At 39.5% G+C, this 23202-nt stretch overlaps 1 protein-coding gene across 1 annotated transcript; it reads right to left on the bottom strand.

The window, feature by feature from the left end:
- Positions 1-7: 7 nt before the first annotated feature.
- On the bottom strand, positions 8-21414 carry LOC144474302 (peritrophin-1). Its single transcript, XM_078189024.1, has 3 exons — positions 21179-21414; positions 5218-5628; positions 8-2435 (listed from the first exon to the last, which is right to left on the bottom strand). Exons 1-3 carry the CDS (start codon positions 21228-21230, stop codon positions 2125-2127), a joined length of 774 nt encoding a protein of 257 aa, XP_078045150.1. The 5' UTR covers positions 21231-21414; the 3' UTR covers positions 8-2124.
- Positions 21415-23202: the final 1788 nt, after the last annotated feature.

Here is a 23202-nt window from a genome sequence, read left to right on the forward strand (position 1 = left end):
AGGGCAAGGTGATAAAGGGGTTGGGGTCGGTGGTCGGGGAGAGGGGGGGGGATGGGTAAATAGAGTAGTATTTACACTTCGACCTATAAGGGTGGAAGAACGTGTTCCTTACGATTAGATCCTCTTAGCCTACGTGCAGACGGTCTACGGGCTCGACCGGAGAGAATGCAGAAAGATACAATCGTACCATAAGAAAAGGGTGGGGAGAACGTACCAAGATTAATAAATCCTTCGACTACGAACATACTAGAACGAAGCGTTATACGATACACGTTTATGAAAAGTACTCGGTTCAGCGCGTTTCGCTCTGCTCGCGCCAATTAATTGTTCGTCGCTCAACAGTGCCGAATTTATTTTTGCGGAATAAATAAAAAGACTTCGAGGTTAGGTTAGCTTCTCACGGGTAGAACGTCGAAATCAAAGTTTTTATTCGTTTCAACAGTGATGCACCGACTTGAAAAATCTGAAAAAATATATCTGTAACAATATAATCGATATAATCAAAGTATAAATTCTGCCACTTTGGAATTTGTTCATATGAAAATTGCGTTTCTTCGATTTTTCCGAGCAGAATTTTTTATCTAAGAATCTAGAACAAATCGCAGACTATGTATTTGGTGTTTCGCTTGTTTCAGATTTTTCTTCGAATTTTTACAAGATGACTAATTAGAAAGATTAGGCCAAAACCTGATTCTTCGATATCACCTCGAAGCTACCCTCTCTATTGATTGAAATACGGGGTTGAAATTTTGCCCAAGCTTTTGTGTCGTTGCACCATCGAACGGCGCGTCGGAAATATAATTCCTCGAGGGCTCTTTTCACCCCCTTGTGCGACTGTACCCTTTCCCCTCTACGTTAGCCTGACGTTCGATCGCTGGAGAATCCCTCGGATCTCGCACAGAAATTTTACATCATTACCTCGACCGCCGCTTGCAAAATAATTAACCGAGATTTCTTTTTTAACTAATCAATTCTATTTTCCTGATTCAATGCGGATTGTAACTTTACGATTGAATTAGTTTCAATGAAGTGCTTACAAGGAACACTATTTAACCGACGACAAAATCGCACCGATCTTTTAACACAGATCGGAAGCACGTATATGTTACAAAGATCACAAAGATGTTAATTAAAAATGCGATCAAGGTTTTAAATGACTTCGAAAGATCAACGAAGAAGGAAAGAAAAATAAGGATGCTGATTGTTCTTTGGAGTTTGGCTTTTATTCGATATTATCTATCTTTATCGTTAATCTCTGCTGATTATTATTATTCATCGTCATCTATTAATCTATTATCATTGGACTGCAAATTTTATGCCTTTATAAAAACGAGTGAATGAAATACAAAACAGAAGTAGAATTTAAAGAATTCAAGATTGTTGATACATGTCTCTTTCAGTTTATTAAAATTATTAAAGGAGAAAAGAGATTTCTGTTTGGCTCCTGTTTCTTAAAAAAGAATGCAGAACATGCTGACTTCGCATAAAGTACGACAGTCTAATTATCAGATGAATTATATTCTATAATTGAGTTCAATCTCACCCCCACTTTTCTTCCATGTGTCGACCTTTCAAGATCAAACTAGGTTTCGATAATACTTTGAATATACATTTATGTGATCTTCGCGACATATTCTTGGGATCTTCGTACATAGATCTCTGCGATCAGTTGATCGAATACTGTTCCCAGTCAGTGAATTCGTCGAGGTAGTCGAAGCCGTTGGTACGGCAGTCGAAGCGTCAGGGTAACGGCGGCTCCTGTGAAATTCTAGACGGTTTTGCGAAACGCGTTGACTATGCTTATCAGTAGACTGCGGATCTTTATGCATAATAAGAAATGCCTGCAACGTTTAGATAGATATTTCATTGATTCTTTCGTAATTTTAAGTGGCCGAGATCAGTGTATCGATTTGTTTTTCACTCTTATCTCAGCTCCTTCAGCGCTTTAAATCCCTCCCGGTTTTGTCAAAAAATGCATGAAATCCGCAGTCCACCTATCAATCCTCTCTCGATCGACGAGACGCCGCCGACTGTCGGCGGCGATCCGATCCTGCACTCAGTTCTGAATCGAATCGATTCACGATCGCGCTGCTTCCGAACCATTGCTACCCGTGCCCGGAGGACTTAGTTTCTGGGACGAGGTCGAAGGGGAATCGGTAGCGCGCCCGCCGGCAGAGGCGGCACGCCGGGCGGCAGGTTCTCCTCTTCCGGTTCCTGCTCGTTCCGACCTTCCGGAAGGTCGCCGTCGAGGTTCGGCGGTGTCGTCGGCACGTCGCAGTCCTCCGTGGGCGGGACCACGCACCTCAGCGACCTTCGGTCGAACACCAGCATCGCCGGGCACCTCTGCAGCCGCGGGTAGCCGCCTTGACATTGCCAGTAACGGTTGCAGGACTTGCCCAGCGGGACGTTTCCGTTCGCGTCGTCGTTACACAGAGCTGTCGGGGATACGATTACGTGTAACCGGATAGCTTCGGCGTAACAGGCTTGTAACGTAGAGCCTTGTCATGGTTCGGCATCCGGAGACCTTCAGCGCCACGGTTGCAGGCTATTTCCGACCCGAAATTCATGCGAAATCCCGCCGATCTCTCACAAATATTGCACATTTCTCGTCGTCGACGTTCCATTAGAATTTCAGGAAGAACGAGGTTGAGTCACGATAATTCCATACTCGTTTTAAAGCTTGAATTTTTTTACTAGACATTCTTCGTATATTTTAACTTCGTGTATGCATAATTTAACAGGCTCGAAATTGGATCAACGCTTCTTATTGACCATGTTACGGATGAGAACTTCTTTAAATACATTGGATAATTTTTTCCATGATTGATCCTAACGTAGATTTGAAGATTGAAGCTTCCTCTTTGAAATAACTACTTGAGCTTCGATGTAGGGTAGCTCTTTCGCTCGCTTTATTGAATTTTAAGCGATACACGTTGACTGTGTACACGTACTGTGTACTTTATAGTAGGAGAAGTCACATTGGAATGTGCCCCTTGTTCCTGTTGCATAAATTGGTTCGGAAAAATCGTGAACAAAGTTCTGTGGAGTCATTGCAAAGGGGAAGCTTCAGTCTTCAAATCTATGACAGAGTCGTTCGTAGGAACAATTGTCCAATAATTTTACACAGACTCGAATTAGTAAAGTTTGCGAGAAAAGTGTCCTCAGTTTTCCACCTGTTGCACCGTTTCGAAGTACGTTTAGAAAAACTGAGCCACGAATTGTGAAAGTACCGGCTTCAAGCTTGAAAATGAGTAAGTTCCCACGATTCGTTTTCACGAAATTATAACAGCTCGAATGGTCGACGATAAATGGAAAATCAAAAAATCGTGCGAATAATTTTTGGAGATCGTCATTTGAGATAACTGTACTGCGGATTTTTATTCGAAATAAAACTTCTCCACCTCGATGGCAACAAATTACAGTAAACAATTTCTTTCTTAATGTATTTAATAGATTGAAAACAACGTAGCAGAATTCTTCAAATTTTATACTCTCTCCAACGTTTTGTGTTCTGTCTACACGTTTTTCTTTTAAATTCGTAAAATCCGCAGTCTAGTAATAACAAAGATGTTACAAATTAAAACCTCGAAGATCTATAAGCATGAAGGTATGCGACAATGCCTGCGCATTTTTGGGACACGTGCGAGAGAAGCAATCTCGATGGAAGCGTGCAAGATTAAATCCGCCAAGGTTAGTGCGACTCCGATACCATGTAAACCCGGTATGATTTATTCAATGATCCGAAAGGCGTTTATAAATTATTTATCAACTTCTCGGATAAATGTTCGCGCCGCATGAATATTCATGAAGCGTTTAAGTATCGAGGGGATTGAAGCCGGCGATGAATTATAAATTCTTTCGAGCCGGTAACCTTTGTGGCCGAGCAAATATTACTTCACAGAAAATATTCATTTTGTGGCTATCAAATCTTGAATACGTTTACTTTTTCACAAACTTGTAAATACCGTTCGCAATAAATAAGAAACGAATGCGTATTATTTATTCATTTATTAATTTATCTGTTAATGCTTTGAACCAGATCAGTCGCATCTTCGATGGAATTAAGTTTTCCAAAATCTGGCAGCGCTAAAGGCAGTTCTCAAATTTTTAGCGCGTCGAGGGTACAAAATCGTGAAACATATTGATACAAAAATGATGTTTTGAATGATTGAAAGAATCGCGATTAATTTAGAAATCCAAAGTTCAATCGTTACAGGTTGATTCTATTTTGAGCTTATCGAAATCATTTGCAAGGAAATTGTGGACTCCACGGGAAGATCTACGATCTAACAAAGTTGCAATGACCGCGAAGTAAGAATCGCTAAACAAAGATTACAAAGATTACATGAGGCCTCTCGTGTTCTCAATGAGAAGTTCGCCGAACAGTCGGTCAGCCATTCGTTCACCATTGGTGATGCGTGGGGCAGCCGAAGGCGCGACGAGAGCTCACTTCGAATGCTAATTAGGCGGCTCGCCTCTTTTTCCCCGTAGGGAGCAATGACTTCGCTTCAAGTCCTCTCGCGTTGTCAAAGAGAGAGAAAGAGAGAAAAAGAGAGAGAGAGGGAGACGAAAATCGAGGAGAGACGCGCGTGCATGCTGATATTCGTGCTCCTTCTCGTACGTGGCCGCTTTCGAAAGTGAGAATGATCGCGGCCATCGCTCCGGGGTAAATATGTTTTGCGTAAGAGACACGGGAACAGCTGTTTCCCGAAGTGAGTAAAAGTTAGTTAGCCAAACAACAAGGACGACACGCGTATCGTAAACCGCAATCATGAATTCTGATCGAAGACCGCAAAGGACCAGAATACAGCAGTGACAACAAGGAAACATGAAATAAATAAAGAGAAAAGTCAAGAGTTATTTCCGTAAGAAAACACTGTTTGAAGACAGCAAGGATAAAGAACAAAATTAAATAAATAAACAGGAAAATCGAGGATCATTTCTATAAAAAAAAGAAAACGTTAGAAAGGAGAATGATAAAAAAGTAAGATCAATTAAAGTTCATATGAACGTCGACCTAGAGAAACGAAGAATTATTATCACAACTAAAACGGTATTAAAATACAGCAAATATAGCGAAGATAAAATGAATTAATAAGCATTAACCATGATTAATCGCGGAATCAGCGCAACCATCACCAAGTGAAAACTTTTCCCATATATAAAATCTCCCGCGTCGCGATAAAATGCCATGGCGATTGAATCGGCGTTACTCACGATGCTTCTGGCATCCCTCGACATTCTCAGGCCAGTCGCAGGACCTGGCTCTCTCGTTGTACAAGAGACCACCGATGCAGAGTTGTTCGGTCGCGGTGCCATTCCAACAGGTCCAATACCTTGTGCAGGATGTCTCGTGGCCGAAAATACCATAAAGCCAGTCGCAGTGGTCCGCTGGTATCGGCGGGTTCGCCTGGCGTTTACCGTCGCAGTAATTCGCCCTCCAAGGATAATCGCAACCCTCGGTCACGCCGCGGTGTTTCCCAGCGAACACCAGGCCGTTCGGACAGTCGAACAATTCAGGACGACCGTTCACGCATTCCCAGTAGCGGTCGCAGTATTCTATGTCACCAACGACCCGCGACTTTGTCTGGCATGGGTCCTCCTGTTGCTGCTTTTGTGCGTACGAACCTGCAACGACCATTGTATTTTAGTTGAATACGATAATCCTGCATACGTAATAATCATTACTAATAATCTTAGATGGTAATCTTTTTAACGTAATGAAAGGAGAACTCTAATGTACGTATTCCTTTTAAATTAACTTCAAAATTTTAAAGTGTGTCCTTCGAATACATTCTTAATTTTGCAAATATTATATAATCATTGAAATAATTTCTTAATATATTTTTAAGCTCGGATGGTCATTGAAATAATTTTTTAAGAAGCTTTTAAAGTGAGACGATCCTGGAAATAAATTTCTAATAAGTATATAAACTCGTATGGTTATAGAAATAATTTTTAAACGCGTTTTAAAACTCGGATAAACATTCAAATAATTATTTAACAAACTTTTAAAACTGGTCACCGAAACAAATGCTGAATAAGCTTATAAACTTGGACGATCATTGAAATCATCGTTTAAAAAACTTTAAAGTTCGAACGGTCCTTGAAATAAATTCTTCACAATCATGGAAACGCAACCGCAAGCCGTTCCCAGTCCCATAAATCCTAGGAAAAACTGTTCGACATTAAACAGGGGAGATTTCAAGAATCGAGAGACTCGTAAAAGTGATTTACAGACCGAAATTCTTTCCTCGATGATTGGAACGACTAACGAACGCCAATTACGAAGTCTTTGGCAGTAGATCAAACATTCGTCGACCCGCCGTTCGAGTTTAAAGGCGCGTTTACGCGCTTTTTCTATTCCGGAATAACGCGAGCAGGAAATCAAGAGCGATTTCATTAAGAGAGGCGAACGGCTCTTGCAATTAAATATCAAGTTGCACGTTGCAATTGATTCCGTTCGAGCGAGGAACGTCGTTCCCGGCGACCGTGAGCCACGGTAACATGATTTCTCGCTGGATCCGATCGAACGATCGTGAGTCACCGTCCGTTGGCACATCGATCAAGGGGACGTGTTACGATTCTGCTTTTCTTCGAACGTTTTATTCTCGTTACGAGAAAGTTTACTAGTTTTTTTTTTATGGAAATACGAATTTTTCTCGACGCGGAAATGTTTGAATCGATTGAACTTGTTCCTGGTCGTTAATAACGTGCATTTCTAAATTGGCTTAATAAATAGAACTATTTATTATTATTATATACTATTTTATTACTTACTAATATTTTCAAGTTCGTTAAAATTAAACATAATTTTGAATCGAATAACACGGTCTATGTATTGTTACAGCGTCGAAATTATTCCATTCGCGATTCCACGCGCTTTCGCACGGATTTTCTAAATTAATGTAAAACAACGTGATATTTCCCCGAGCGCGACGTCCCCGCGAACAAGTTTCAACGAGACGAACAATAGTCCATAAATCGCAATGATTCAGGTTAAGGCTCGAACAGCGTCGTCGCAACAATGAAGTAACTCTAATTACCGCGCGCGGCTGTTAGAAGGCGTCCAGAAGTATCGCTTCGCTATCTTCATTTTATCGTGTTCACTTCGATTGTCCTTACGTCAGGCCGGGACTACGCGTCGCGGCGTATCGCGTCATCGAGACGCGTTTTAATCAGAGAGACAAGCCGCGCTGATGCAGGCCGCGCGCGCGCGTGCACGCGCGACGCAGAATGCAATTCCCCGTGCGATACTTTCTCAGATGCCAGCCGCGATTGGAAAGGCGTTAATGTTCCTTATAATCATCATCGCAGACCCGTGAGAAAACAATGATACAATCGGCGAATACAAGAATCGCCGGACGTTACGAAAGTTTTATTCCAAGCTTCGCCCCAGGCTTTTATCCCGAGCTTTATTGTTAACTACGATCCACGCTCCGAAGTTCACCAATTCATTTATTCTTTTTTATTACGCTGTGAAACTCTCCAGAGAGTTGTTAGCAATACTATGATTCTATTATTTATCTATTCATTTATTCGTTATAATGTTTTAGACTAGATACAGAGTTGTCGCGTGCAAATATGTTCGATATCGCTTTCTATTTGTTCTTATTTTCTCACGGAACGTTGTTCAAGAAAATTATAAATTATTCGTCGCGGTCCCTCCATATCGGGATTACATAAGATGGAACTAATGTGAAGAGGAAAGTGGTACTTGTCCTTGAGGAGCTTTGATTTCCAGCGTAATACTAATAAATGTAATTCTAACGTGATTCTAATGGATGTTTCTGAATGTAAATCTCACAGTAATACGCACGATGGTTCTGTTAGGTGAAAAACGATTTTCACTGTTCCTAATATAACTCTCGGTAATGAACGTTTTTAATCAATTTTTCTAACGAATGTTTTTAACGAGTTTTTAAACGATATTTTCTAATGAATTTTTCTAATGAATTTTTCTAATGAGTTTTGCTAATACATTTGCTAATGAGTTTTCCTAATACATTTTTCTATAATGCATGTTTTTTCTAATAAATGTTTCTAATTAATGTTTCTAATGAAAGTTTCTAATGAAAGTTTCTAATGAATGTTTTCAATCAATTTTTCTAGTGAATTCTTCTCGATTACAAAACGTCTAATTAAAGCGACCGTGCGGATATTGCAGAAAATTGAAAGGTAGAAATCGTTATAATAAATCTCGACAGAATAGTCGCCGGTTCGCGAGGTAAATTGCCGTAATTCCGCGAGTCTCGACAGTCGACCGGATAAAAACAGCCGCCGCCGAGGAAGGCAGAAAGATTGTTGTTCGCCGGGTAGAAGAAGTAAATGCAGAGCGGCGCGATATTAATTTCCAGGACGGCGTTTTCGCTCATCCCGGTGGCATGACGCGACACGGCGCAACGGTTTAACCACAGGGGACTTCTACACGTAGCCCACGCAATATCTCGGGAGGGCCCCCCTAATGGGTGTAATTCGGTCTGTATTCGGTGTGGCCAGGTAGAAAAGTAAATAGTAAAGTAAGGTGGGAAGCCGGCCTGCAGCGCGCTCCCAAGAGAGCACGCTTCGCTCCCAAGTGAAAGTGCCTAGCCTTGACTTGCAACCTTCAGGGCACCCCTTTCCTCCGTACCATGCTCCATAAAGTCCAACATTCGATTCACAACGTTTTAGCCGACTTTGTTCTCATCTTTCTTCGAGTAGTTGCCGATCGCCAGTAAACAAGCCTCTCGGATTAAACGGAACGTGCTAAAGTGCGTTTGGCTCCGGTTGTTTCAGTAATAAGGGTGAGATTTTTGGAGAGAGAAATGGACAAATAACAGGATACGAACTTCCTTATTTTAATTGGCATTCTAAATAAAGACAAATCGATTTTCATTGCGTTTTTAATATCTTTGTAGTAATTATTTTTCTTTTGACACAATATACATTTTCTATGTCATCATTTTCGCTTCTTTTATACGAAAATAGATTTGATTTCGTCATAATTAAACTTCCTAAACATCGTCATTTATGTGTAAAGGGTTAAGCACCCAAACATTGTCATGATCAATATGAAAAATTACCCACCTGATATTTTTATATTTACGTACATTTTTCAGAACGAAAATTGAAAAAGCTACTAAAAGGTATTAAGAACTAAAAAGACTTAAACATTTAAAAAAGACAAAGAATTTGCTGAATACTTTTCAATTCCTCGTTAGCTGTTCCAAGTACTTGGTGTTACGATAATTAAACAGTTTAATCGATACATAAATAACTGGCTAAGAAAATATTTGAATCCAAAAGATGTTGAAAAGTATTCAATCATTTTCGAAAGTAAGTCTCCAATAATTTAGCGTCAGCGTTTTATTAAGAACAGCGCAACTTCCTCCTGGCGTTGGAATGCGATCCGAACGAGCGGGGCTAGCCGCTATCTATAGTAGTTCCGAAGCTTAAAGAACAGGAGAGACAAAAACGGGGGAATGATTCAAAGGTTGTTCGGTGATTTTCGCAAATGGATCTTGATCTGTAACTTGTGAATGGATCGCGGGGATTTCAGGGTTACTTTTCCTTTTTTTTTTATTTCGAAACGTGTTCTTTTTCGGTGGCGGCTGGCTGAATGTCAAGGATACGCGCGCTTAAATTATGCAAAACAGGATAATCTTATCTGGGGGGATCTCCGTTTCGTCGGGGTACAAGTCGAAGTGGGTCCAGCACTTAGGCTTGTTTTTAAAGATCAAGTTACTCGGAGGAATTGGCGTATTCGTTACAGCTATTTGACGATTACGCTCGTGAGAGACTTCGCCCTGTTTTTGGAATAAGGGGTGTGAAATCATTCAGAGATAAAACTGATTTCAAATTGCACTGATTTAAATTACTTAAAATTATGCGTTTGTTCAGAATTTTTCCGCTTCAAGGAAAATAATATTAATAATCGTAAAACAGTTATTGTTTTACCATGCTCATTTATCAGACGATCGTGACAACAATAAAAAGATACAACAAATTTAAGAATGTCGTCACACTATTCGCATCTTATTAAGATTATTCGCAGGAAGAACGAAACTTTTAATTTATGCAAGTCTCCATGCAAATTCAACATGTGCAGCATTTGCATGAAACTCGAACTAAATAAAACTATAATATATATCTTCTTTTAATAATTTTAATGTGTTCCTAAATTCTTCCAGATTTTTTAATTATTTATTATCCACTATTTCTTCTTCATCTCGTAAAATTTTTCCAACAAACTCATTGCATCCGCTATCTAGCGGTTATTATAATTTCTGGATCGGATAGCAGGGATTTCTAGCGCGCCGGTCGATCATAGTTAATGAAACGATCATTCGAACGAGCAATGTCCGGCGGCAACGGCATTCTATCCAGACCGTTCCGAACTCCTGAAAGGCGATCCATTTCGAAAGGCTCGTTGCAGCCGTGCACACCGCCGTTGCATTTCTTCAGGTATGCAATCCCCGTTTGCTCGTCGAAAAATCAAGGAACGCCACACGCTAACGCAACAAATACCGACGGACTCGCTGGACTGGATCCGATAGATAAGGGAAGGAAAGCGAGACTGAAAATCATGACAAATATCCGGGCTTATCTGCTATCGAGTGATTTTCCTTCCATCTCGGGCTACTGATATCGTTCGCCATCCAAACGTGAAGGTTAGTCATCGATGACTCGACTGCTTCTTTCAATCGTAATTCAAAGCTGTATAATAATCGATCTGTGTATCCGGTATAGTTTGAATTTCAATGTTAGTACAATGTGTTTCTAGTTTAACCGATGTATTTTAATTTCATTTTTAATGCAGTGAATTGCTAGTTCCACTTTTTATCCAATAAATTTCTTATCGCAGTTTCAATGCAGTGGATTGATTGCTTCACTTTTTATCCAATGAATTTCTTATTTTACTTCTGGTACAACCAATTTCTAGCTTTGACTTTTGTTCGACGAACTTTTTATTTCAGTTCCGATTCAGTAAGTTGGTACAATGAATTTTCAATTCCACTCTCCAACTAATGAATATTTTACGTTAGTTTCGTACAATTAATTTCAGTTGAAAAGATTGTATTATTGAATTTTCCTGTCCATTAATCAATGCCGCTGTTTATTCATACAGCCGCAAATAAATCATTCTTAATACTAGAAAACTATCATTATCGTTTTCTATTCTTTGAAAGATTCAATTCGTTCGTAATCGCCGATAATTGTTAGTTTCTCGTTTACCACGTCGTCAACTGCTATCAATCTGTCGCGCGTAAATGAAAATTCCAATCGACGCGAGTGGATCGCAACAAGATCAACGGGACGCAATAAATCAGTTAGCACACTCGGCCAGCTCCAAACACGTCGAAATCGTTAAGACATCGTCGCCTGCCAACTTTGTAGGTGGACACATCCCCGGTTAGGCCTGCTCGGTTATGTAACAGAGGCTCTTATTAGCAGTGTCGTGGCATCGGGTTACTTTCCCTTCCTTTACGACTCCTTGCGAAGAACTAAGTGCTCGCAGTAGGTCAACAGTTACTTCTAACAATAAGATTCGAACGCGAGAGAGCGTTTCCACGTTAAAAGCCCCCTCGGATTGTTTACCTTCCATCGACAACGCCCCCGCACGCCCAGCTGGGAGCGATTATTAATTACGATTCCCGCCAATCGAGTTTCTATTCGTTCAATGCGAATACGTTGATCGTTGCTGTCATTTTATTATTGCTATTATTATTATGATAAATTGTAGCAGAGACAGACTTCGGATAAATATTGAGCAGTTGTTACTGACAATAATTCCGCGAGGAATCATCGTAGGATGATTACTTTTCTACAAAATTAAAGCTTGGAAGCTCTATTTTAAGATCATGTTACTGGATTTTAAGTTCTATGCACCCTCGCCACCGTTACCCTTTAAATGTGGTTTGCTATATTGAAAATTGCAAGGGTTAGTTTAAAGTGCTGTAACTATAGGGAAAAAGTTGTATATAGGTTTTTTCTTTAATTAAAGGGAAAAGATAAAACTTTATTCGGCTGAAAACGTCTTCCATAATAATTTTACGGAGTCCGTGCAGCTTGTCAAATTTTGATACGGCGAACATGATTTCACATTTATAGAATTATAGCGTTGTGGGCTCGTCAAATATAAATTCCAAATACATGATCTCAAAGTAGAGATTTCAAGCTTTAATTTGAAAAAATATCCTACGGAACTTTCCTACGCTGTAATATTGTTACTGTTCCACGTTCTGTTCACCCATTTCTGCACAACATCCGCATTCCGGCGATCGTTAATCGATTAATTCCGTGTCTTCGAAGGACTCGCCTTTGTCTCTACTTATTTCGAGCAGCGATTTCATCGAGCGTGCGGCCCAGTTTCACCGCGGCGTTATTAAAAATTCTCTAATAAAAAGCGTGTCACCCGGCGACCGTTCGGTTAGTTAGTCAAAGAACGAAAGTAGAAAGCTTTCTCGCGGCGCGCGCCGGTCCGTTTTCACGTCTGCCCTGTTACGATTACGTGGATTCGTTGCCGTTCGAGGAACAAGACCGATCTTTCCCGCGAGCACGGCCTCTGCTCCGCGCAGCCGGTTCTCAACGCGTGGAAAGTCCGTCGGGCGCAGAAAACCGTCGGGAATGCCGACTATTCGGCGAAGGTGTCGTCTCGAAATCGCGTGGAAACACCGCTGGATTAGTCATGCGTGTCCGAACGTATATATGAACAACGATCGTTCCGCTGGCAACGGTCGTCGACACGCTGCTTCGCGAGGAATGGACCGAGGGAAAGGTCGATACTTTTCTACGTTCGCCGTTTCGCAGAGGAACGCCGGTTTTCCAATCGCTTTCCACCGCATACGAGAACATTTTCCGAAACGTTACGGACGAATGCACACGCTGTTTTCGATGGCATGCACACTTTATTACGATATTTTGCGAAGATTATGTGGCGGCAATATTAATACCTAAGGACACTTGAACAATGAACTTTTTGCAAACTGGACTAAAGGGCTTGAATTTCGTTTAAATGTTAGAGAAACTAGTGTATTGTACAACAACGAAAACATTTTATTTAATTTTGCTATTACCTGGAATAACGACAAAAAGTAAAGAATTCCACTAGTTTATTGTACAGTGATTGAATTACCTTCTTTAAATTTGCTACTACTTTAAGAACGTTATATCGTTTTAAATGGTGTTCACACATGTTTGTCGCCCACTCCAAATACCGAGAAATTCTGTTCAAGGAACTTGGGCGCGAAACGAAGATTCCTATCGAAGTATAGCTTTCGTTGTTTCGAGGACAATGCACCGCAGCGGGTTTAGAAATGACGAATATCGTCCGATTTTACTTTCTAGCAGTTTTCTCCCAGATTTCTAGTAATCTTTAACATTTGATCGTCGATACGAATTCTAAGAAGTAGTCATGAATCTATCAGACCAACATATGTTCAGAAATTAAACGTATGCGTGCTTTCCACAGTCATTTATTAAAATCGTTTTGCAGACGCAGAAATTATTTCGCGGATTGAAAAGTTATTTTGCAGATTGAAAAGTTATTTTGCAGGTTGAAAAATCATTTTACAATCTGAGAAATTGTTTTGCAAATTAAAATCGTTCTGCGCATTAAAATTGTGCTGCAAATTAAAATTATTCTGCCGATAAAAATTGTTCTGCCGATCAACATTTTTCTGCTGATCAAAATTGTTCTGCGCATTAAAATCGTTTCGTGGGCTGAAAAATCGAGCGGGTGTCGCAACCCGGAAAATGGCGCGCGATTCGAAACCGGCAGCGCGAGAGAATTCAAGTTGCCGAAGCGTGTTCAAGTATGTCCAAGTACTAGAAGTACGTGCAGGTCGACAGTCACGCAGCGAACGAGCACACGCGTTCCTTCCTGAACGTGGGAATAGGCGAATATCGGTGTCCTTCCCGAGACCGGTAGAGAGCTGCAACCGGGCCGATAGTCTCTCGATAGTCCCTATCGATAGTCGGTGGCCCCACCCTTGTCGCGTTCCTTCCGTAAAGTGCAACGTTCCGCGTCAAAAAGTCAGCCCGTGTAATAAACGTGCCACGGCACGACGTTTACGAGATAGCACGCCTTGCTTCCTTTTCTTCGGCTACCGCCATTTTGCCGTTACCATTCCAACCAAATACTTCTGCCATTTTGAACGCACCGGCACACACGTTGTGACACATATTACCGACGATGTCATAAACAATACGGTGGTTGAACTAAATTGAATTTCAAACAGCCAGCGAACATTCGAGGTATTTCTAGTTCCACGATTTGAATTGTTAGGTATTCAACTATATTTTAAAATATCATATTAATGAAATGTAAATGAAATATAAGTTTAAAAAAAAAAAATTGACGAGTTTTGATAGCAGGAGTTTTTTTGCTATAACATATTTTTATCTTAGTAATTTAATAGACTAGAGAAATACAAACTACTTGGAAAAGTCTCAAAGAATTAGATTGGAAACTATGAAACGGGCGCCGCAGCTGAACATAGACTAAACAAAAATGCCCGTTTCATAGTTTCCAATCTAATACTTGTTTTTCGTGGCAGGGAAAAGGCCAATTAAAAAATAGGAGGCCTGTCATTGAAATAGTTAAAAGACTATTTTCTACTGTTACCGTTTTATTAAAACACTGTTATTTTTAGTTTCTAAGTAACTTGCGAAATCAACGAAAAAGACACTAAGTTTTTAATGAATATATTAGGATCGAGGGACCTAAGTAAATCCAGGGACCTAAAATTAAGTTATACGTATCTATCCATCTTCTAACGAATTTTGAACGGCTTCTTCGCGCGATTCCGAGTCCGAAAGCTTCCGGCCGCGACCGACGGGAAAGCGTTTACGGAACTCGGCGCGCGGGTAAATAAACAATCACGGTATTACGTGGGGCACCGGTTATCTGTCAGCGCGAAAAAATAATCTCTATAATAAAACTGTGCGCCGCGGTAGAAAGTAGTATCTCTTACGTAAAACGTGGCGGCGGGACGAGGATCGGAAACGGGATAGATGCAGGAGGAGCGAGTGTCTCTTTCGAGATACGCGGCGTCTCGAGGCGACGACGTAACGGCAACACCTCGCTGGAAAAGTTACGCTGATGAATATTTTATTAGGAGGAACACGTGTTACCAGAAGCCCTGGCCCTCGGGCACTGATCTATGGATTCCCCCTTTTACTCGCAATTCACACGAGCAGTCGAAACTTTCTTCTTATAGAATTATCACTGTTTTTTCTTAGAACTCTTGCCGACATCGCCGGACTTCGGACCTTCATGGAAATGATCGTTTCCATACGTCGTCTTTGAAAAATTCGAATTAATTCCTTGATATAGCATTTCTTTCTCTTTCGCACCAATGACTAGACCATTAATTTTTATGAGGTTTTGACAAAAATCAGAAACAAGATTCTAATTACATAAGAAGAATTTGAGAATATATTTAGATAAAATATTAAAGAACTTATTAGAATTATTAAAAGAGGAAAGACGCTTGCATCCGACTTATGTTTTTTATAATGAAATTATACAATTTGAATTTAGCAGATAAATCCGTGGTCTACCATTCGCTTCTGGTGCGTCGGTTTAGAAAATGTAGAATTAAAGGAAAGTTTTCTTCGTTAACTGAGGAAGTGCTCGATGCAAAAGTAAAATAAAAATGCTGTTAAACTATTTATTCCTCAATTTATCCATTTTTAGCATTTAAGACATTTCTACACGTCTGTAGTCTTCTAATATCATCATTAAATAAATTTTAAGTTTAATTGTCAAGTTGATTAAATAAAGTGCTATTAAGTTGAAGGAATTAATAATTTTTGATAAACATTAATAATGAAGAAATTATTTATCTTATTTCGATTTCAAACAGATGAATAATATCGTGTTTCCATGAAGCATCTTGTAAAAATATGAGAAGAGAATTTGCATTATTTATGCAATCGCCAGATAGGATCAAGGCTTCGTGTCGAAACGAAGCTGAATAAATTGAATGCAGATAAATAATTACTAGGTTAATGAAACGGGGACTGTTGCACTAGTGCACCCGTGCACGTTACAACAGTCAGTCTTTTTATCTTCTCGATGTTCTCACGTTCTGAACCAACTAGCTTTATCGTTTGTTTTTTTTTAAACAATTTGTCGCAAGCCCGAAAAAAATAATCTTCACAACCCTGCTGAATCAGCGTTTTCATAACTGACTATGATCATGCTTCGAATTATTCATAACTATATTTAATATTATTTATAATTATATTTAATATTATTTCTGAATTTATTGTCGACATATTTTATAAGATCCTCTTTCTGGTCACGCTAAATTTTCTACCGACCATAATGTAACACGCGAATAAATATTACCACGTGGTGTATAATGGTGTATTAATCTGAACAGCTCTAAATGGAATAATTTGGAACGTGTCGCTTTAACAGGTCCGCTAAACTTAGTGTTAAAAGAAATTTTCATGTTCCATTAAGGTATAAAGAAACGTTTGTAATCTCGATAATTTAAAAACAAAAATTTTAACAACAAATCATTTGGAATGAGTGATATTAAGGAGTTCAATAAATTTAGTGCTAATTGACATTACTGTGAGCTTCATTAAGGTCTACAAAAGATTTATTGTAGAGAAATAAGGCTATTGAATATCTTAATCACTTAGGTGCGTCGAATATATTTTGAAGATAAATTTTGTTATGCGTTTTATAGATCACACTGGGTATAGTCTTTTTTTTAGTTATTCTAGAATTATTCTAAAGTATTCGAAATTTATGAATGTGTTTCATAAGCATTTTAACTTTAATCGTAGGATAAGTATTTATGTTGTAACATGTAAAATTGCCATTTCCTCATGACGTGTATACAAGTCAAAAAGATTCCTGAAATGAGCTATATCTGTATTCCAGGTCGAAATGGACCCGAAACCCGCGATTATTAATTAGAATGCGAGAAGCCGAAAGATTGATTTATTTTGCGAACCGCGGGTGCAGAATTGAGCGAAGAGAGAAATATGTATATAGAAAGAGCAAGAGAGAACGAGAGAGAGAGAGAGAGAGAGAGATCTGTCTGCTGAGCTACTTTCATATTTTCACTCCCGAGACACCGGAGAAAGTTCTCGAGATGTGTGAAACCCGGTGAATGGCCGTCATTGTCTTACGAACAGACGTGTGTAATAATCGCCGGGGTGGGGGTGTTCTTCGAAGTTACGAACACTCTGTTCAAACGTTAATGAAGATTGTGTAATGAGGAAAAAAAGGCGAGGAGTCGCATACTTCGGGCAACCGGTCTGAAGCGAGTGGAAAGATCGCGATCGGTGCCGATCGAACGTATTTCCCTGAAAAGTTCTCTCCGCGACGACAGCTGTTAACCATCAGCTGCAATTCCAATTCCAATATCTTTATTCCATGCGTGAACACCTACAGATTCGTTCTGACACAGACATCGGTAACCATTAACCGTACGGAATCGTTTAACTCTTCGATTGCCATATGCCGACAACCTTAAAAATTCCGCAGAGTTAAAGTATTTTATTTAACGAAGTAAATTAAAATTGAAAAGTTAAGTTCTACGTCAGCGATTAATTTTGTCGACATTCTCGCATTTCGCGGACTCTATTCAAATTGCGCAGATAAAATAAATTGACGAGTACAAATTAATGTTCTAATCTATAAAAATAATTCCGTCAGGTGCAAATGCCACCTGTCAAGGTGTCAACGCCAAACCTAGATAAATTATGATAAATTATAGTAAAATTCCAAACGCTGAAGACGTCGGAAGGATTGAAGGACATCCTTGCATTCTCCTTAATTGAGTAAATTTATTAACAGAAGGCACAAGATACAATTGACTTAGACAATTTTTATTTCGTATAAAGATCCAGAATCTACTATTAAGAATAACAAAATAGAATTGAATTTTAATGAAAGCAGCTTTACGACCTCGATAATTGTGAAATAAAAAAGGGGGGAAATTTAGATTAGATCGTTAATTAGATTGTCAGTGTTAATTTATAATTAGATTTGACTACTCGCCACCCTCTCAGCCGATATCTCGTAATTGATCAATCGGCGATGAATCGAACGCGTAAATGGATCTCTCGACGCAATTTTCTCAAGACGAAAGATAAGTTGGCGTGACTTACACCGTTAACGAGACTCGCTTATGCAGACACGCCAAGAACCGTTTCGTCTTCGCATTTACGGAGACTTTTTGCCTCATAACTTTTAATTGCCGCGTTCAATTACCGTGTAATTAGCATGCACCGGCATTTTATCGGCGTGTATAATTATGCGTTCCGAGTGTTGCCGAGAGTGAGAACTGTAACAAGGTAAATCCCGATGGTAATACCGATCCCCGGCAATCTAATCCGAAGCGATAAACATCGAGCTAATTAGTTTAACTAAGAAACGACCTAAACAGAATTGTTCCCGAGAAGTTAACTGTATCGAGCGCGTTGTTTGCGTACGAGACGAGAAACCGTGAAACGTCGACGGGAAATTTCTCTTCGATCGGAGACCTCAACGAGTTCGTTGATCGAAGGAAAGAGAGGCTCATTGGTACTTGGATGTTGAAAATATCATGGATCGTTATCGGCCGGCAAGAATTGAAATTCAGGTAACGGCTCGCAGACTCCGGAGGTCCCAGTCAAGTTTAGAAAGTGAAATTCGCTGCTCTGCTGGATGGCCGAGTGAAAACGATCGAACGGCCCCCCGTGTATTAATAGAACATTTGGTCCGGAGATCGGTCTCGGCTCGATCGGTTCAGGCATGAATCACTTTTGATTCCACGGCGGGGGACACGTTTCGGCTGTTAATTGAAGCATCACCGTGGATCGCGAGACAGAGCCGGGAGACGCTACTGGTTCCGCGAAAGTAGGCCGACGCGCACTTTTCAGATCCAGCGGCTGCAAGAAACTCGCTCGTCTGATCACAGAAAGTCCGTTTTCACTTGCACTTGCCGATTACTTTACCCGATCTCTGCCACTGCTCTGCCCGATCGACCGTCGCCAAGAAAAACCGGCCGACTCTACGGACATTAAGGCTGGTTTTTCTCATAATCTGGCTGGCAAATTGAAATACGCGGACAATGTATTAAATGCCGTGGGAACGAACAATTTGCGCGCAAAGTGAAAGGCAGAAGTCGAATTTCAGATATTTTGCGACGACGATACTCGGCTTCTTCTGCCCTTGATCATGTTAATGGGACGAAAAACTACGTCATTGATATATCGGATCCATTTATAAAGTAATATTTAGTATGCATGGTACTGAAAAACGTAAATATTTGAATCGTGCAGATTTTAAACAAAACAGGAAATATAAGAAGAAATATAGTAAATATAATATATAGAAAGAAGTGTAATAAATCAAAATATTGATTCAAGAAAGCTAAAAATGAGTAAACTAACAATAATAATAATGATAATAAATTTAGTTAAACTAATTCGTCTATGTGTAAGCATTGAAATAAAGATGTCACTCGGGTCGACCATGTTCCAGTGTAATTGGATTATCTAACGAATCACTGTCCGTGTCATTTACTGTTTTATAATGATCATGTTGAACGTTAAATAATCAACAACATTTCTAATAGATATAGTTAACCGAACACCGCTGATAAAATGATGGCAAGAGAAAGTCGTCGAGGAAAATGTACCAGACAAGCTTCGATTAAATTTAATTAGGGAAAATTCATGCACATTCTAATTTTCTTTTTCTGGGAAATCAATTTATTAACGACATGGGATTACGCCGAGTTCGCGAGCCGATTAAACAGAAGGATCGTTTGTGCGGCTTCGTATCTAATTCATTTTAATAATTGATCCAGCCTTTCTCTCGTTTCCATTTTATTGTAGTCGACGACTCTATGTACCTGCGCTCTGCGCGCAATTGCCATGGTCGACAACATTTCTGATGCTAGATAATGGACTCACTTTCATGGCTGTTTGTTTATTTGCTGTTACGATGATCGTGTGCGTGCATGTGCGCTCGTATTGGAAACGAAGAGGTTTCAATTGTACAATTTGTGTGACAATTTGTTGCTAACGTGGTCTGCGTGTTTTACGGCAGACATTAAGTGTAAGTCTATTAATTGATAAATAGACTGCGGATCTTTATTCAAAATAAAAATTGTCTAAATTAATTGTAAGAAATATAAATTAGACGAAAATATTTTTTCTTCTTTAACAATCGTAATAAATTGAAAATAATTTAACAATATCGTAAAACTCTTCTACTGCTTTCTTAGTTTTGCAATTGTTCAATTTATTTTGATCACAAATGCATAAAATCCACTGTTTACGGATAAAAATATCGCGTCATGCTTCTCTCCAAAAATCGATTATGCCAGTAATAAAACGATTCACTTTCGATAATTCTCGCAAAATAGTTGAAGGATTCCGAAATTAGCATTGATAAAAATTGTCGCATTTCTAAACACAATCTTTAACGTATATATTTCTCTGGCGACACCGAGAGTCGAAGAAACAAATCGTTATAATATAATTTAAAAGAATTCTCGTGAACACTGTCTATTCGATCTTCGAAACCATTTCCAGTTCAAAAAAAGAAACAACGCTTGTGAAACCACGCTTCGAGAATCAGAATTTCCTTATTATTTCCGCGTCTTATTTTTCTTAATTAACACTCGGCCCCGAACAGCCGCATAAATCGTAGCAATTGCATAGAGCGCACTCTGCAATTTCGTTGTTCGTTGAAAAATACAGCTAACGTCGGCGTCGATAAATTACGTTTTCAACGGGAAGAATAGCAGCCGGACAGGTCCTAAAACTCTCGAATTTATGCACGGGTCCTCGGGGAACACTGGGAACGACTCGATAAAGCAGAACCGCGGTTCGCGTCGCGTGGGTTACGGTTAATCTGCCGGCGGAATGACGCCATCGATCGCGGGCCTACGAAGAAGAAGAAGAAGAAGAAGAAGAAGACGAAGAAGAAGCTGAAGGTAGTCGGTGAAGAAGACGCCGAAGGAGCCGTAACAGCCGCAAAAAGGCGAAGAGGTCCTGCGGCGGAGGTGGAGACGAAGAGCGACACGGATAACGCGCGTGAAAGCGAAATAAGACACGCCGGAGGACCGGGGGAAAATAAATGAGGAGCAACAAAAAACGAAAAGAATAAGAAGAGAACGAGGAGGAAGAAGAAGAAGAGGGGTAGAAAACTGGACGAAAAGAAAAGCATTGAACTCACCGTGCGCAGCGAGGAACAGCAGGAGAAGCGAGAGAGCCTGCGACGACAGCATTGTGCGTTGTCTGGAACCGTGGCAGCACGGCCTTCGGGCCAAGACCAATTCGATTAAACTCGATTGCTACCTCGAATTTCGATAGGATCGGCGTTTGTGTCCGTTTGCCGTCCAGAGACCGGCACTCGGAGCGTGAAGAGACTGTTTATAAGAACCGAAGAAGCTCGGCTGATGAGTTTTCGTGTCGAGACTGGTCACTGGGAGAGGCGTTTGGCTTCGTGTCTTATATGAGCTCCCCACTCTTCCGGCAGGTCCGATCTCTGCCGCATAGGAAGGCCTCCCTGGAGAACACACCTGGTTTTCTTCTATCGGGCCGAGATGGGATCAAGTGTATTGTAACCAGGCTCGTACCCGACTGCCTTTGCTTCGGCTCGGTTCGACCACCTCGACGGCAATTTCGAAAATCGACAATTTTTTCGACCAATTAGAGCGTGGGTTTGTGGTTTGATTTGATACCTGGTTTATTCGATCGTTTTGTGGCTAATTTTATTTTGTAGGCATATACAGATTAAGGAGATTCAGAAAAAAAGAAATTTTTGAATAGAGGATTTGTGTTTAATTCCTCTATACTGTAATTAATATACGCCATTTTTATCCTCGATTTCATTCCGAAGGAAGGAGCTATTATTAATTACTAAATTGAGGATTTTATGTAGTTGCAATTTTACGAATTTCGAAATAGGAAAATTGAAAGAATTTTAGAATACTATTGCATTGGGTAGAAATATATGGTTTTAATGATTGAGAATCATTTCAGGACATTGTTGCGTTATTTTGGAACTAGTTAAAATGATTAAACAAACGATTTTTACTTAATTTCTTCGCGGAGTAATTGTTACAAATAATTTTTACTTTGGAAATTAATGAAAAAAGATGAAAATTAATTGAAAAAAAATATTATTTGATTGGTTTAACTTTCCAACTGAAAGGTTCAAATCATTTGCAAACATTGTCGCATTATTTGTTAAAATGTTCAGAGAAAGGATTCCTACTTAATTTCTTCGCGTTGATGTAAATAATTTTTATTTCACAGGATTCATGCAAATTGCTGAAGAACAAGACTTTAATTGCTCGACTACGGATTTAATGAATTTGTGATTATACGCATGGTGCATTTATGCAAACGGGTAGGCTGAGTATTGTTGAATTACTTCGAATTTCTAGAAGAAAAAGATTAATTGTTATTTTACACGAAGGTCCATTGTTACTATCATTAGTTTCTGCTTTTGTAATGTATGTAGAGTACTTATTCTATGCAGAGAATGTAGAAGACGTGACAGAAACGGGAACACGAGATTTTCAACTTGCTGTTGACTCTTAATTAGCCTTTTCTCCATGGCGATGATCCCTCGTAATTAAGAAAGTCATGGTTTCACAGAATGACTGGCATGAAATGAAGTTTGCGATTCATTTAATGCTTAAATAATGTACTTCTTGCTGCAGAATTCTAACTTGCAGAATTCTAACTTGCATTTGTCCCGCATGATGTGCAGTTCTACATAATATAACCATAGAAATAAAAAATATATACTGCTTTAAAAAATTGTAACATAGAAAAATTCTTGACAAAAAATTGACAAACCGATGAAAAATCTACGTAGAATGATAACTACTTTAAAATTCGAGCTTCGAAGCTCTATTTACAATAAATCCAATATTTGTCACATTGGAAATTGCAAGGACTATCCTAAAGGACTATTACTTTGTGTAAAAAATCACAGCGGTGTTTCCTTCTCTTTAAACTAAATCAAATTGTTGCAAATGACATCTCCGAAAAATTTTTATAAAGACTCCCGCCATTCGAATATTCATTCGAAATTAAATTAAAATTAAAAAAGGGAATTTCTGCTATTAAATTATTTTGTCGTATTATTTACACGTAGTAAAAGTAATATTCAATCTGGGCACGATTAAATTTTGAATAAATGTCATTTAATATGCGCGCGATCCATGACCATCGCCAGCTGATTAT

This window comes from Augochlora pura, chromosome 8 (assembly GCF_028453695.1).
Source record: "Augochlora pura isolate Apur16 chromosome 8, APUR_v2.2.1, whole genome shotgun sequence".
Lineage (NCBI taxonomy): Eukaryota > Metazoa > Arthropoda > Insecta > Hymenoptera > Halictidae > Augochlora > Augochlora pura.